The sequence below is a fragment of the Kryptolebias marmoratus genome, linkage group LG20 (genome assembly GCF_001649575.2).
Source record: "Kryptolebias marmoratus isolate JLee-2015 linkage group LG20, ASM164957v2, whole genome shotgun sequence".
In the NCBI taxonomy this organism is placed as follows: domain Eukaryota; kingdom Metazoa; phylum Chordata; class Actinopteri; order Cyprinodontiformes; family Rivulidae; genus Kryptolebias; species Kryptolebias marmoratus.
In genome coordinates, this window is record NC_051449.1 from 11,841,885 (window position 1) to 11,859,928 (window position 18,044).

At 37.3% G+C, this 18,044-nt stretch overlaps 1 protein-coding gene across 3 annotated transcripts in view; it reads left to right on the forward strand.

Annotated features, from left to right (window-relative positions):
* Positions 1 to 18,044, forward strand: part of tnr (tenascin R (restrictin, janusin)) — a 154,113-nt gene that overhangs the window by 131,654 nt on the left and 4,415 nt on the right. For all 3 annotated transcript variants that reach the window (XM_017422513.3, XM_017422515.3, XM_017422514.3), the window contains 7 exons: positions 734 to 877; positions 6,992 to 7,122; positions 10,696 to 10,828; positions 11,610 to 11,761; positions 11,936 to 12,032; positions 16,202 to 16,363; positions 16,718 to 16,881. In XM_017422513.3, the coding sequence (XP_017278002.1) occupies positions 734 to 877; positions 6,992 to 7,122; positions 10,696 to 10,828; positions 11,610 to 11,761; positions 11,936 to 12,032; positions 16,202 to 16,363; positions 16,718 to 16,881 (983 nt within the window). The remainder of the gene's footprint in view (positions 1 to 733; positions 878 to 6,991; positions 7,123 to 10,695; positions 10,829 to 11,609; positions 11,762 to 11,935; positions 12,033 to 16,201; positions 16,364 to 16,717; positions 16,882 to 18,044) is intronic.

Here is an 18,044-nt window from a genome sequence, read left to right on the forward strand (position 1 = left end):
TGGAGGTGGACAAGTGGAGGAAAAAGAAATGAAGTGTCAGACTTAAAAATCTATCTTCAGCAGATAAGCAGTATCTGAAAGTCTTTTCTAAAAGAAATAGAAACAAAGCCATCAAAGATCTGACAGAGAACCCAGGACATGAATCCTCCTTCAAATGATCATCTATTGTACAGCAAGTTTTCAGCTAATAGTTTTTTTGAGAATCACATTGTTTGTGCTATAGTACTGTTTTATGTCTGTCAAACTAAGTTGTCTTTGGAGTTTTTTTTTAAATGATTTAGCTAAAGAAATGGAAACACAACTGTGTGTTTGTGACAGGCTCCTGTAACAAAGTGCCCAAAGAGTCAGTTTGAAATTGGCTCTTTGCTAACTTATCTATTATGTGTGAACACTAAACTGGTTCATCCCATGAGTTTAGGAGCCTTAAATGATTCATAGGTTAAAGTTAAGTGACAAATAAACCAACATTCTCCCCTAGAATGGTCATGTTCTTCACTGGAAATGAGTGAAAATGCAGCCAAAGTCCAAACAAGTTTTTTGCAAAACCTTCAGAAAGACCAAAAAAATATTGATCAAGAACAATTTGAAAATATCACAAGTAAAATTTATTTGGAGGCAAAATACATTAAAAACAAGCGGTTGACTGAAAACCTTTGCTCTGAATTTTATTTTTATGTATTTTATGCTGTGATAAGTATGTACGTTTTGGGTATATTTTATGTCTGTTTTCCAGTGACAGCAGATACGTTCCTGGTGGAAGGCAACAAACAGGAGCACCAGCTTTCCAATCTCAAGCCAAGCACAACCTACTCTGTATCCCTGTATGCCACCAAAGGACCCCTCACAAGCGGCACTGTCATCACCAACATTCAAACGCGTAGGTATTCCTTTTACCCACCTCGCCTCTCCGCAGTGGGGAACCCAGCGTCTCGGTGGTTAGCACTGTCAAATCCCAGCAGGGCACTCATCTGAGCCTGACTTAATCCTTTCTGTGTGGAATTCAGATGTTCACACTGTGTTTGTACTAATCTGTTTTTTTCCAAGTGCACAGTTGAATTTACATAAAAAGTGTGTGTCAGTGAGGACCCTTGGTGTTGTTTATGATCATTGCTTCAAATATGATTACCTGTGTAGTGCATAAACATAACCCTGACCCGCATGTTGTAAAGTTTTACTCTATAATCACGTTCAACCACAAAAACAACAATTACATTTCAGGGATTATTCTAATCTAATTAATGTCTATAAAATTAGTGATGCTTTGCATTTACGAGTTCAGTGTTCCCCAATTGCAACTCCATTCTGTACACTAAACCACAAATGGCAGTGGATTTGCTTTACTGCTGAGATGTTGACTAATTAAGATACACATTAACCTTTTGATTGCTTTACTTGCATCTGTATCAGCATCTTTCTTAAAAGAAAGGTTAGGGATAAGGTAATTGTTCCAGTTTGCAGCATTACAAACTTTTGTTCATAAGTTCTTCAAAGAAATAATAAGAAAAACAGTCAGCACAGGAGTTTATTTTCCCCAAGGAGCACCAGGGCCCTGTCCTGCACTGCAGCAGAGATGCATTACTCAAAATGGAAACAAGCTCTGACAATGTACAGGAACATAGCTGTAGGAACTTTAAAACATTAATGAGGTCCAGAAAAGTAAAGTTTATGTCTAAACATGCAAGTGGTTCACCTATAGTTTCTTATATGGGTTTCAATGTCTGTGGTGCCTCTAACGTTTAAACAGACAGTCTAGTTGTGTTATGTAATGTATTTCAGCCACTCAGGTGAAGACAAACAGAACAAAACAAAACAAACAAAAAAGCAACAACATTTTAAGCCTGTTTAGTATTACCCATCCAGCAGGACATTATTGTGATGGATAGTGTGAACAAAAACAACAAGGCTATTGTTCTGATTTGAGTATTATGTCACATTCAATCAAGAAAATATTTGAGTGTTGCCTTCCCTGAGTGGAGCAGACTGTTTTTTTTTCTTAAGACATAATTATAAAAAAAAATAAAAATAAATAAATTGAAAAGCAGAATTAGACCATATGTCTACATAAAAAGGATTACCAGAGCCTTTTTTAACTTGTACCTTTTTATGAGTATTGATTTTTAATACCCATTTAAGAACTTTGCTGTTAAAGGTCATAGACATATTAGAAGAGATGAACCAGCGATGCATTCACGATCCTATTTCTACAGAAACTGAACGAGCATGCTGAGAAAATATCAACTTTATACAATCTCTGCCTTTGTGTTTTATTAGTTCTTCCTTCTCATAAAGAAACTGAAAGATAACATCTGGAAAGGGCGTGTTTTTCTCCCGGTTAATGTGATGTCTTTACCAACATCTGTGCAAATGCCAACGATAGATGTCAAAGTTAAAAGGTCAGCGAAAGTTGTGGCTTTAGAACTTTCTCTCCTAGGAATAGATGGCATTTCCACAAAACAGCAGAGAGTGGCGAGACTATGAGAAAAAAGGATGAATCTCATCCTTTCAGTCGTATTTTTTGGTAGCGCTGAGGTTCTTTGTAGATCCCCGAGCCTCTTAACCACAGCTGAGAGTGGTTTTGTTGTCTGGCCTCCATGCCTCAAGAGCTCAACAGTGAGTAAGACAGCATGCCTCACATTTAAGCTCTAAGGGTGGAAAATAACGGATTTTGCTGCAGGTGTCTCTAAAGGCCTGAAGCCTGGCGAACCGGGACTTTTTCCTTCTGATGTTTCTGAGCCCGCCTGTTGAGAGGTGCTTGGTATGGTGATAAAGCAGTAGAAATCCTTGCTTTAGGCAACTTCACACTGTCCTCATAAATAGCAGTTCACCAAATATTAAGTCCTGCTGCTACAAAACCGTAAACTTCATTTTTTCAGCGATGCATTTTCGACAATTTATCATATTTTTAAGAAGTAACAGCTTCAAAAAACCAGTGCTATTATTTATAGTGTCCACAGAATATTTTCAGGCTGCTTTGGTTTTTGACTGTATGTTTTGTTTTAAACAAACAAAAACAAAATACTCATACTTTAGTTTATATATCAGTAGTGATCCTACCAATAGTCCTGCTATGCCTCTATAGCCTGCCTGCATTACAGTCAGAGGTGAAAATCAAGCCATGAGTTTGACATAATTGTCTATTGAGTGTTGAGGTTAGGAATATTAGGAATACTATTCTGGAGCTTGGAGTTCCAAAAGCCTCCATTGTAAGATTGTTTAAGCTGCTAACAGAGGTTCTAGTTCTGTCTGCTTTGCTAAACTGAGTTATCGGGTACAAAGGGTCTTGGTCAGGAAGGCAGAGTGGAAATCAAGGTTCCCAATAAATTAGATCCACAGTTCCTTTGTGAATTCAAGGGAGGCAGTGGTGGAGCACTCCACTAATCAGGTCTCAAAAGTAGAGCAGCCAGAAAGGGGCCATTCTTTATTGGAAGACACACAACCAGCTGGAAATTTGCCTAAAATGACCTGAGTAATTAATGATAAAACTATTTGCCTTTCTGAAAGAAAAAACAAAACAAAAAACATTTTTTAACGATCTAGCCAATAAACATCAAATTTTAAATTTAATTTCTTCAGCTAAACGTGAAGCCAAGAATCATCGTTTTCTGGGATATATTTCTGCAAAATAAACTAGGAACAAGAGAGAAAAATAACAAATCAAAGTTAACCTAAATGGGAAAAGTTTAAACAATGCTAACTTTTGTGTTTTAAAATGTAAAACTCAGATTTAACGTTAAAAAAATAAATAAATCTGTCATTTCATGATGCAGACAACACAGGTATATTCATCTAATAAGTCATATAAAATAATATTAAATTATTATGTCTCTAGGTTGGCTTAGGTAATATTTGCTTTAAAATGTTGGAAAAAAAAATATTCAAACTAAAACTAAAATGATGAATACTTTAATCTTTCTGGAGGATTGTGATTGTTTTCATTTGAGACAAACTGGCAGGTCACAGGTGCCATTTTGATTAAGTGAGGCACAAACATGTAATAAAGCCAGATTTGCAAGTACTGTATGTCTTCATTATTTTGAAGCCTTGGCAGCTGACAAATTTATCACTTATCTGGTAATCCAATGTGAACACTGAACCGATAAAACAAGTTTTCTTTATTAATCTTTGATTTGAGCTGTCTTGACAGCAAGCTAAAGTGCAAATAAAAGGTGTGTTTCAACGGAAGAAGAAGTGAGTTGTTTGAATTGACTTCATGCAAAGTTTGATTTGTTGCAAAACAAATAGTTCTTTTAGTTTCTTATTTATTCCTTGAAGGAGACACTGAGATTGTCAGAGCGCACTGAGTGTGTTTGCTCTAGCAGCCGGTGGGACTTAAAGATAATAACAGTGTTTATTTGACTATCATGTTGCCATTGAGATTCATCCAGATCACATTCCGTTACCTTTGATTTTATGTCATTAAAATAAATGAATCTCATACATCACCCAGACATCAGCATTCACTTGCAAACAGACACCGAGATATGACTTCAAAAACAATCGCTTCCTCCATCTTTTCTTGGTGCAACAAATTGCTGCGCACGGAGCGCTTCCCATCTGCTGCTCTATGATTGTGTTTATTTTTCTCCTCTCGAATTGTTTGTGCGTGTTAATGAATCATTAGATGTTGCCAAACCAATTCATCTCAATTTCTTTGTTCAAACCTCCTCATCTGAAAAGAGGATGTCAGATCTGCCAGGAGCGGCACTGACACCTGCTCACCTGCTCGCTGTGCAAAGGTTTAATTGGAGGAGAGTAAAAGAGGCAAAGACAAGGTGACAGACTTTTACGGGCGAATGGAGAGAAAGGAAGAATGAAGATGGCTGTCCACATAATCCACCATCTGTGTTCATGCAGACAAGCATTTGATGAGAACAGAAGATAAATATATTTACTCTTGGGCACATTTACTCAGTCTGGAAGCCTGTTACATGTGAATATAAAGGTAGAGGTGGACAGAGGAAATGGGAAAACAAAAAACACAGTACATAAAGGAGAGAAGTGGAGGATAGAAACCCTAAGTGGATACTGGATGCAAACTGACTAAATGAGGAGTACAAAGCTGCAAAAAATAAGATGAAGAGCATGTCAAAACTGTCAGACTTTAGTGCAATCTGCAGGTGCTGCTTTTATCTGAAAGCCTCTCACTCTGATACACCTTTTGTTTGTTTCTTTCTCACTCAATCTCCCTGTTCTAGTCTTGATTTGTCTTTTACTGCCGAGTCAGAAATAAATAATAATAAAAAAAAATGCTCCCTGCATCTGTGAGCAGGTTATCATCGCAGGTTCATGCTTTTAATTAAAGAGCTGTCATTGATCGCTCCAAACACACCCGAGGATTTAACTCGGCAAATTGAGGGGAGTGAGTGTTGTGAAGTTTCTTTTGTATTTGCAGTGTTTAATGAGCCCGCCGAGTCCTCTAGTTGAGTTAAATCTTCAAGTTATTTAAAAAAAAAAACATATTTGTGCTACAAAATACTGAATGGAGGAGATCCAAAGTGAAAGCTCAGGCAGTGAATCAGATCAAGAGACAACGATGTGGTTGATATCTTCATTCCATATTCACCGCAAGGTGTTTGGATCTCACAGCACACAAAGTGCAGCACTTTTTTCTTGTTGTTTCAGTGCCCCTGCCTTCCTCACACACTGAGCAGTTTTGGCTGACTGGCTGATGATGTGCCCCAGAGTCATGATGTAACTCCAGGAAACAGATTTTCTGAATAAAGGGTCATTTACTTTTTTCATGCTCTAAAATGAGGTTATAGCACACCATTGCTTCTGTTGCCATGTTGGTAGATCAGATAACAAATGAAAAAAAGGTGATGTAAGGTGGAGAAATGGAGGTAGGTCTCCTCTTTTTGTGTTTAAAACATCAACAAAAGAACTATAATCAAATCTTGTTCCGAGCTGTGCAGGAAGTCAGAATATACATGAATGATGTGATGTAACGTGCAGTAAAACTTGGGTGGGCTTGCTGATCAAGAGTTTGAATGCTTGTGAGGCTGTGACACATTTCTGACTAAACATGGAAAAGTGCCCTACTGCTGTTTTTACTTGGTCCTGTGGGGATTTAGGATAACTGATGAGGAAATTTTACCTGTCTCGGGAAAATACCCTGCAGCGTTTGTGCAAGAAAAATGTTAGTTATTTTTGCCACCTCGTTGCTTTCTTTCCTGTTGTAATTGCTTTAGAAATAAAGATGACAAGTTCTTTTTGCAAAATAATACTATTGTTCTCTATTTATTGCTTATATGTCACTGGTCATAAAGCAATGAGTAAGATTAAGAATAATATTTAACTTTTACCTGTTTATAAATCTAAAATGTCTAAGTTATTGTTAGAATGATAATTTGAGCTGTAACTTATTCTTAGTCAGGTTGGGTAGGTTTTTTTTCAGTAAAATAGTTTTTAATGTGCATAGTTTGAGATAGTATAAAACCATGCACTGCACTTTGTCTTTTCATTTTATTGATTAAAAAAGAAAATATCAAACTATTTCCTTTTTTTCTTTCCTATCCACCAGTCAGGACGTCAAATTTATGTGTTCTTGTCCAAGAAAGGAATTTCAAATGCCAGGAGTGTTGCTTTTTTTGTTTAAAAATCAAACCGCAACAAACGTAACTGAAACATCAGATAATGTGGTCCAAGTTTTTTTATTTTTTTATTTTTTTATTTTTTTTATGATTACAGGGGTGCCACATGGCTTATTGGCATGTATGATGGCTCTCAGAGATTCTAAATGCAGTCACAATATGGCAGTTTTTACTGCATTTGTTTTTGTTTTAACCCATGCCCAATTAAACAATCATGCACGCAGAAATCTGAAACAACAATGAATAAAACTTTTTTTTGAGTTGAGGTTAAAATAAGTATGCCAAAAGTTAAGAACTGCACAATGCACATATATGAATACAAATACGCTGAGAACAATTAGCATTTCTCCTGCCATCCGAGAAGAGCTAGCATAATATTTCCTTCCCTCTGTTTTTGGCAGCCATGGATGCACCTGTGAACCTGACAGCCAGTGAGGTGAACCACCACAGCGCTCTCATTTCCTGGCAACCGCCAGTCACTGAGATTGACAACTACATGCTCACCTACAAGACACCTGATGGCAGTCGTAAAGTAAGTAACACAATCTCTGATATTCCTCAAGCTGCAGTAGCTATAGTTTATATGGTCATGTTTGTTAACATCTGCATGTAAAATTTGCGCCAACATTTTAGGGACTCTGCAGCAAACAACAACAGCATACTAACAAAGATCTGCAGATATCGAAGGACATATCAAAACAACAGCTTGTAGCTTGTATTTGCATTAAGAACACAATATACTTATTTATATAGCGCTCCAATAAAGAATAAAAATGCAAAGTCACAACTTTGATATTGTGGCACTTCAGAATTCAGAGTTAGTCTTTCAGTCTTGTAATCCCCTAAAGCATTGACAGACACTCACGCACAGATTGTTACACACACAAGGGAGCCACACAGTGAAATTGCCTGTCCAGCAGAGGTATTACTTTAATGAGCCTCAGTAGACATTGTTTATTTTGATTGAGGGTTTTGATGTGGCAGAGTAATGGTAATGAAGTACATTAGTAAGAGCTGTGTGCTCCGAATACTCACACTGAGTCCCACGCTGATGGAGTGATCATCCACCACAGGTCTCTCTTGCACACTCAAATACACATTAACACTTTGACCTTGTAATTGTGGCCTTGATGTGTGGTTGACCATCGGGTGTCACTAATGCACAATAAATGCACCAGTAACTCCTCAAATCATCACTTTTTTTTAAATCACTTTAATTTGTAAAGCAATTAGAATTGCATGTCTTGTCTGCCTCTTTGTCCCTGCAGGTTAATTGTTTTGAACAAACATAATTGTTTTATTGAATATACAATATTACCATCAAGTTTTCATTCACTTCATTTGAATTTTTTTATATAATTTTTTTTTGTTGTTCAAACATCCTCTATTGTATTTTTGTATTATATTAGACATAACAGTACAATACACGTGTAGGGTTCAAATAAGTGTTAAAATAAAATTATTTATCTCAGGTTTTTTGATTTCATGATGGTCCCAATTTGCGTTTACTGGTACAAACACTACCAATCACAGGTTTTAGAGAACATAATAAGTCAAAATATGTGTTGCATGTGTATTAAATAATGACACATTGTTGATTATCAAAAAACAGACCCAACTTTTGCAAGCAGTTGTGATTTTATAAAGTTCAAAAACACTAAAGGGCACATGAGCAATTGGAGAAATAATATGCTGTTTGCATTAAAACAGTATTTTTTAAAATTTCTATAATGTACTTGAGTGGGGGGAGGGGGGTGGGGGGGTCATTCTGGGAACAAAACTACGAAGCTAGTTGATTAAAAACCGATTCCAAGATCCTTTATTTGTATATTTTAATAACATTTATGATTTAATAAAGACATGGGTATACAGGCAGACAACAAATCAGCTTACTTCTTTGTTAAAGTCTTCTGATTTAACTGCTCTGTTGTTAATCCTTGATTCAGGAAGCAAATACCTATTGCAGTCATGTGTGTGACTGTGTTAAAATAAAAACAATTGGATGCAGATTGCTGGAGAGATGTTTCTCTTACCTCAAACAGTTTTTAGCTGAAAACAGACACTGACTGCCAACAGTGTAATAAAAATAATGACATATCATCATGTTGCTCACAGATTTGGTATTAATTGGTGACAGTTGGTTAGATCTGATTTCATTATGTTATTCAACCAGAAGCATCTCTCACGTTCTGACTAAAACTGAGATGCTGCTAACTGAATATTTTAGGCACTGCTCTTTGGAAATAAATTAAATAAAAACTGTGTGCATTTACAGCTTTTTATTAGCCAAAACCAATTAATTAATTAATTATAATATCAGCCTCTATGTCGGCTGTAGAACCTCCCTGCAGATGGACTCACTTTGCAGGTATAATTTAATAAGCTGAATTAAAACTCAGTCAGTTTAATTTTTAACACAAATGTTTAATTGTTTTTCTTTTCCCATCAGTGCTCAGTCTGCTAGCTTGAAGGGAAGTAGAAGACAGATTCAAACTTTAAGAGACTGAAAGAGAAATAGGTGTTTCCCATTTTTTCTTAAAAAAAACTCATTTTCTTCAGCCACCCTAGAAAAAAAAAGAAAACAATTTGGAAAATTCCTCAAATATGAATTAATTTTCTTTTGCCAGTGTATTAAAATCACTGTTTACCGCCATGAGCTGTCTGAACAACAAGAACTGCATTTTGAATTCCCAGTGTTCAACAACACATCACATTGCTGATTCACAGAATCACTCTGATAACAACATCCACAGATTAAAGTGCTTGTGTGATTTTCCTCTCGCCTGTGCTCGAGTCTGCCTTGGTTGAAAATTATCTGCTCACACACAGCATCGGTGAGCCCTACAGCTGCTCAGCCAGCTTCTCCTCTTACCGAGATAATAGACTTTAATAATTTACACAAATTAGTTGTAAGATTAAGTTCTTATCTGACTGGCATTTACTGAGGAGTTTGTAAAAATTCATGTACAACTGTTGGATCCTTGTGCGCCCGAAATGATAAAGATCTCACACAAGGACGACTACACATCCGGCAAACATTCAAACACTTAGCCACACATTCGCAATCAATATAAAGGGTACAAAGGTACGTATTAGCCTTGATAGGACGGGGCCGTTCGATTGCAATAAATATCTTGACCCTGAAAGCCCATCGGGAGAATGTCAGCTCCTTTGAGACAGAGCGAGACATCGTTTACAGGCTGTTCTCTGCATAATTCACACAGACACATTGCCTGCAAGTGTGTGTGTGTGATTTCCCCCCTCCCCCCAAACTGGCTGAATATTTCATATCTGTTTTTATATTTAATGTGTATCCAGGCTAAACTGTACTGTACAAATTCAGATGCAGATACAAGTTGCTGTATGAGAACACGTCTCACTTAATTTGTGGCACATCTTAAGCAGGGATGTCACTTGAAACACTCTTGTCAGACATTTAGGATACTTAGAACAAGCTCAGTGAAAGGGAGTGTCGAAATGCATTGTAGTGCCACGACTTTTCCACTAAAAATAGAAAATATTTGTTTCCTGATTGCTTGCAGCTTCTCTGCTTGGCTGTCCGAGAAGTCTTTTTATCTTGTTTGCTTCATCTGCTGTTTCTGGCATCCCCTCCTTCCTGCCAACACTTGCACATCCCTTTTTATATCTTCTTCCTTTTACACTACTACTTTGTTTTATCTATTTTATTTTATTCTCGTTTTTGCGTTTTCTACGTGAAAGCACGCGAAACAAGATCTGCTCCATCGCAGGAGGAGGTGAAGTCAAAAGAAATGCAGAAATTTATCTCTCCTTTAAATTCCACAAAACACTGCGCCTGTTTGTCTTGCCACAAGAATATTTTATTATTCCACCAAAACGCAAACCATCATGTGTTTCCTAAAGGAGAACGGCTTGAAGGTCTTTTTGTTCCCGTAGTTCTTTCTTTTCTTTTTTTTTAATTCACAAGCTGAGTTCAGTGTTTTATCAGTATCTTGCAGGGATTCTAATAGAATTCATTTTTACCCTGAGGTTTGTTCTGAATGCACATATAATTAATAGTTTTATAAAGAAGAATGTTTTATTTTTTTATGTGTTCATGAGTTTCATGTGCCTGTCTATGCACCAGGAGCTGATCCTCGATGCAGAGGACACTTGGGTCCGATTAGAGGGATTGGCTGAGACGACAGAGTACTCCGTGAAGCTTCAGGCTGCAAGAGGACTAGATACCAGCGCTGTGGTTTCCACTACTTTTACTACAGGTACAGGATTCAGTCTTAGAAAGCAGTTTATGAGGGGTGAGTGATGGGGTAAGTATTGTTAGCCCAAGAGATTCTCTTCTCTTCTAGATGCTGTATTAAAGTCAACACAAAACAAAAATACATGATATTCAGTCCCTCAAGACAAGTAATTTCCATTTCTGCCTGTAGCCCTGCACGTTTTGTGTGTGTATGTGTTGGGGGGGGATCCTCAAGCTAAATAAACAGTGAACTTATGTACAATTACTACAAATAGAAATTGCATCCTCTTTCAGTTCTAAGGCTTTGTGTAACTGAACATGTTAATTATTTATTTCATGTGCAGACAGCTTTCAAGGGTTGTTTAAGTTGGAGTTTCCTGATTTCATATTTATTGTAAGGACTTCCCTTTTTTTCCCCTTCGCAGTGGCACAGCATTTTGATCGAGTTGGGTCTTGACCATTGCAGCACATTGATTCTTTTCTTTCCAGTCATTCTGTTGTAGATTTACTTGTGTTTGGATTGTTGTTCTGCTGCATGAACCAGTGTAGCTGTAGCTGTCAGACAGATAAACCTACGTTTGACTATAGAATACCCTGATACATATAAGATGGTTCTTCAAGATGGTTTCAGGGTTGTATTTGGAAATATTGAATATTTAACACACACACACACACACATATATATATAAATTATGTTTTACACAACCTCATGTATTGTTGTTGTTTTCTCAAAAAGCAAAAAAAAAGAGAAAAAACTGCAGAAAAAGAAGCCAATTAAATGTGTTGTGACTTGTTGTCTCCAGGGAGTCGTCTGTTTGCAACACCTCAGAACTGTGCCCAACACCTGTTGAACGGAGAGACTCTGAGTGGCGTCTACACAATTTACATCAATAGGGACCCAAACCATGGTGTGCAGGTGTACTGTGACATGACCACAGATGAAGGAGGCTGGATTGTAAGTCATCCAGAAGATAACACATTTTTTAGCCCATTTGTTATTCGAGAAAACTTGCATGGCAGAAACGAAATATTACATGGTGATTTTAAAAACAGCATGTAAGCCATTTTGGTTAGAACATCTAATATGTTTTTTTTTAATTGATTTGTCATTCATCATTTTGGCGTCTAGGTATTCCAGCGTCGTCAAAATGGCCTGACAGATTTCTCCAGGAAGTGGAGTGACTATCGTGTTGGATTTGGAAATCTGGAGGATGAGTTTTGGCTTGGTAGGTTTCCTACTCTGAGATAATGAAGGTGGAAAAAAAATCTATTCTTTAGACCTGAATGGACAGGTGCTATGACAGGTTTTTAGTGTCCAATAAAACAACATCATTTGTCGGACTAGAATTTACAGTTCGGGTCAGGTTAGCTGCTCCCTTATTTCTGGATCTCACTCTGCCCAATAGGTTTCAGCTGCTGTTTGTGGCTGGTATTGAGCTGTGACATGCCACCTATTTTGTTCAATCTATTTTTCACTTTTCTGAAGACAGCATCACTTTTTTGTCACTTCACACCATCCCCACGACTGAGGTGAATGTAATACGTGCAATCAATAAAAGTTCATAGCTCTTACTTGAGACGCCAATTTTACACAGAGGAAAGAAAGGAAAGATGCAGGTAGTAAAACTTTTTTTTTTCTGAGAATTTTTTATTATTTGTATAAAAGACAGAAAGGTGTGCAGCTAAACCTATTTTCTTTTATTTCTCTCATTTTATCTTTCTGCACTTGACTTTGCAAAGTCTATGTGATTCATTACTAGATTCCCTGAAAACTCATCTCTCCCTGAAATGACTTGGTAATTGTTTATAGCGTTGCTCTGATCTAAAGACAAGGCAACAGGGCACCTTCATTGTTTTGATAGACAGCTGAATTTATTTTTTTCCCTCTCAGCCCCCCCAGATCTCATTATGACACAATAATTATATTCATTAGAAAATGTGCAAATGAATCATGTTTCCTAACAGGCCACTTTTGCTATTGTTTAGGTGCAGATGATTAAAAGAAAATACTGTATGAACATGTCATCAAATGACATCTAAGATCTATGAGGTTTTTTTATTACTTGAAAAATAAATCACATAATAGCATTGGGTTTATGACTATTAATTTACGTCATCAACACGTGTTTCCAAAGACAACTGTTAGACGTTTTAATTCAAAAGAAATGTTAAACTGCTGGCATCAATCAATGATTTATTTATCTTTGTTTGTCAAAGACAAAATTAGATTCCTCACAAAAGCACAAACTCACTGAAGATGAGAGGAGCTCAGCTTCTTTTCCCCTTTTTTTAAGGCATCAAGTGCATACAACAAAACGCAGAGTGACAAGAAAGCTTTTCTACATTGTGACACCTGAAGGCATACTGGCAGAGCTTTAGTAGATTTGTAGTTTCACTACATTACAGCCTAAAGAGCCCTGCTGATATGTAGCTCACTGTGTCCAGCATTTTATCTGACCTCTTTCCACTACGGCAGAATCAGCCATAATCTGCCCTTTCACCTCCTCTGAACTCACAGCATAGAGTACTTTCATCTCCAGGCCCTTGCTTTACTTTTTAGGTGCCTCCCAGGCTGCACTCTCTCTCGGTTTCATGTTTTTTTTTTCTCTTTGCCTGTGCTTTAACGTTATCCTTTCAGCGCATAAAAGCAGCTTAATTTAACCTCGGGGTGTGGAGCATCAAGAGCTGCCCCAAAGTGCAAGATTACAGAGACAACATCCCAGCGTGGAACATTGTAGTTTCAACATACAGCGTAGAATGCTGTGGCAGCAGTATAGCAGTGTCCTGTATGACAAAAAGTCTGCTGGCTTGTGCTCAAAATAGTCAAATCAAAATGATAGGAATAATATTATTTCTGTGAAAACTGGCAACTGTTCTGAGTATTTTAGTGGTGAAAAAATATTTTTGTAAAAAAAAAACATGTTGGAGACAAAATAGTTTTTTAAATGGTTGTATAATCTTACAGTCACAGGTAGCGGTTGGTATGTTCTTGGAAAGACACAAAAGCAGTCACATAGGAGGTAGAGACTCAGCAAGAAAAAAATAACAAAAACAAAAAAAACAACAACAACACAAACAGGGAAGCCAAACAGTAAGATGGTTGGAGACAGACAATCTGACAAAGACAGAGAAGGAACGAGAATACATGCTTTATATAAAGCAAAAATCAGGTTACTAACACAAATGGGAACTTGTTTTGTGCCTGAAAAAGAAAAAAAAAGTTACCCACGAGTGCTAATCAAGCTAAAATCAAATACTGGCAACTGTTATTCCCAAACATTAGAATGACAGGCCAGAACATTTGAAAATGGCTGCAATGGCAAAAATACAAGTTTACAACTCTGCTGCTGATGGAACGGAAGTTTGTTCTGGGCACAAAATGTTCAAACTGCAGCCAAAAGCAAAATAAAAACAAGAGATTATTGAAACTCTAAACCAAAGCTGCCATTGTGGGAGAAATATTAGGTTATTCATGTTGAAACTGGAGTTTGACACTGGGAACCATTTTTATGGGAACCTATCGATTTGCTGTAAATACAAGGTAATGCTAAATATTTACATGAAAAAGATTTAAATTTAAACTCTTAGCATATCTAGGAGTCTTCCATTTTCACAAGCAAATTAAAGTGATTTTCAGTCAAACGCTGTAATAAAAACTTCACGTATCAAACCTTCAGTCAGCCAGGATTAGGCATTTTTTTAAAATGATTGTAATTATCCTTAGACATAAGTTCTTTTGACTTGTAGAACATAATTGTAAGTAACTGTTGCTGGTTTTACTGAGGTGAGAGTTCACAGTATCACAGCACTGAATTAGTCTTTTTATTATTCACGGTGCACGAGGCGACCTTAGCATTTATCATCCATTAAAATGAGTAAATGGTGAAGTCCTACAGAGGGTCAATGCAGCTCAACTGTGTGTGACCGTCACTCTTCTTTCAAGTGATTAGATCACTGTTGAAGCCTTGGGGAACCATTGCATTGAACACTCAGCTAATTACCACCTCTGCACACGGAATAACAATTTACTGCTCAATAGGAACCATAAACGCTGATATTAAATCCACTCAAACTGAAAAGAAGAAACACTTAGCTGTCCACCAGTAAAGACTATCTTGATTATCTGTTGCAGTTTGAGGAGGACCGTTTTTAATGCTCCTCTTTGTCTGTTCTTCTTCCTGACTGACCTCTGCTGAACACAGTGTCAATTTGATGGTGTAATTAAAGAGAAACTCGGCTGACTGGGAGCCATCTGTAATCATCCCATTCTTTTTCTCTTTTTTAAAATTTTTTTTTTAATCCCCACCTTTATTGTTTCTACATTATGTGCGAGTGAAAGCCCAGTAATAAAATGTGATATAATAGCACGACAGCTTAGTGGTGTGTCAAAATATATTTCCAATGGCTCCAGTTAAGAATAAAGCTGTAAAAGAACTGTAAAAATGATGTGTGGTGCATTAATTGCTGATAATACTGTGATGTTATACAGTGGAAATTAGAAGTGACTGAATGTTAAACACAATTTTATTACAACAATTGCTTTTCCCCTGCCACCCTAAGTGCCTCTGGGTTGTAACATAGATTTTATCTGCTTCCTATTGACTTACTGTATTACAGCAGACTTCGTTTCCCTACCTTCCTACTTCTTATCAGTTAAGACTTAAAGAGTTTTTTTTTTTTTTCCCTCCCTCAAATCATTTTCAAGGTTCGTTCAGCAAAAGTGAACACGTGACACATCTGCTGGAGGTTAACCAGAGAGGAAGGCTCTTTTCCAAATGGGATTTTGTTGTAATCTGATAGCAAAGGCAGTTCCAATCGTTCAGGTTGGTGTGGGGCCTTATCGCATGTCGGGGCTCAAACAAGCCTCGTATCTGCTGCCTTTGAGATAGCAAGTGAAGCCACATTATCTCAGAAAGTTGCAACATGTGGTATTTGCAGGAGGGCAGGTGACAACACTGTCCACCACTCAACAGTGTCAATCATACACACCAGCTGACAAAGATGTCTGACATAGCACTTATCAGGATCCAACCTATTAACCCAGAAAACTGGAGGTGAGAATAAACTGTCAGAGAGAAACATTTAGGAGCAGGAGGCTAAGTTTTCCTCAAGTTACAGCCAGGAAAATAACTAACTGTAAATCTTGACAGTAGAGATTTGATGATGTTTTACTTTGTATGCAATTGTTGGGAATTTACACTGTTGCTGCATTGTATCCAAACTTTAAAGAAATCCATTCACAACAAGTGAATGCATATCATATTTGGTTTTAAATGACCCAAACAAGGAGGCCAAATCTTTTCCAGTGATGGAGTGATTGCAGCTTTCATCAGGAGAGAAATACAGTCAGTACAACCTATTTATTGGCTATAACTAATATTGTGTTTGTCCGCAGGTCTTGACAACATCCAGAAGATTGCAGCTCAAGGCCGCTATGAGCTGAGAATTGACATGAAGGATGGACCGGAATCAGTCTATGCTAATTATGACAAGTTCTCTATCGGAGATGCACGAAACCTCTACAAGCTCAGGATAGGAGAGTACAATGGCACTGCTGGTATGAGGCTGAATACATAAGGAGCATTTACATCATGTAGACCTTTAAAACTGACAGCTTCTTAGCATCTGAAAGTTAATTTTATGTGAAAACTACCTCCCATACCATCCCTGCAACTTTCTCCTCTTTTCGTCAGTCTCTTCATACCAGCCTAACAACTCCTCCACATTTCTACTGTATCTTTTCACATATCTCTCAGCCTGTCAACACGAGCATGGGCCAGAATTACCTGTTCTTTTTCTGTATTTATAATTGCACTTCTTTCTCCAACTCTCCTCTGGCTAATTTCTGTGATTATTCACTTCAGTCGTGCTGGTAATTAATTCTCTCCATCTCAATCTCCTCTGATTGCAGGTGATTCTCTCAGCTACCATCAGGGCCGGCCCTTTTCTACGAAAGACAGAGACAATGACATCGCTGTCACAAACTGTGCCTTGTCTTACAAAGGAGCCTGGTGGTATAAGAACTGCCATCGGGCCAATCTGAACGGCAAATACGGCGAGTCCAGACACAGCCAGGTAGGTCCTCCCTTTTACAAAGTCAAAGTTCTTTTTACATCTTTTATATTCAAATTAAAGTCCAGCTGATCTTTGAGTATAAGGCAAAGTTGGACATATACAATAGTACTTATTTTATAAGAACAAGTTGTCAGCTAGTTAGAAAAACTCACAGTTCAATACATGCCTAAACCAGAGTTTTGCCCAGAATAAAAAAAAGAGTCCTGCAGAAGTGGCCACAGCAGGCAAAGCAGTTTTTTCAAGCAAATATGCTTTCTGTTTCAGAACGTATTTACATCCTCGCCATTATATTTCATGTATACTCTAAAGAAATTTTAACAAAAAGCCAGTTCAGTTTAGTGAAAGGCATGGGAGTACTTAATTAATGAGAATTTTTGGCACACTTCATTACTTTTTCTCTCCCCTGGGTCACTGCCCTGCTTGCATTTTGAAGCTTTTAGATTTACACATTGGACCAACAGGAAAAAATAAAAATACCAGCTATATCAACAATCAGGACGAAGGATGGAAAGTATTAGGCTGTGAGCCATAGCAAATTGTGAAGATTCATAATAAATATGAATATTAAATGTGAACATTTTAAAGACCTGACACAAATTCATAAATCACGTTATCTTTTGTCTTATTATTATTAGAACTCATTATGGCATTATGGACACTAAGGGAAGTCATGTTGGTTGTTTGTATAGACAGTATAATGCAGTTCAATAATCAGTGATATCCAACTGACTATCGTGCGCAAACTTATTGTTTTTCTTGTGCAGGTATTAACATTTTTTCTACTTATCAGTTGAAACAGCCTCATATTTCTTTTTGAATCTATTGAGATTCTAGGTCCATAGGTTATAGCACAAGAGGCAACATGAAACAGAGTAAACCACACCAAAAATTGTTGCCTAAAGCTGGAACTCATTTTGTTTAGACAAACTGCTCTACTAAGAATGTGATGTCAGACTGTGAGCCAGCTGCTGACCAGCTTTCTTTGAGGCGATGCTAAACCAGCCTCTGGGCGGCAGTTTGGAAAATGTGTTATATGGTGACAATGAATGGAAATTCTGGACTACAAACAAAAAGTTTTATGCAGCTCAGAAACAGTGGAACAAAACGCCTTCCCAATACATGGATGTTGGGTGATATTGGACTTTCTATCACTCCAAGCCGTA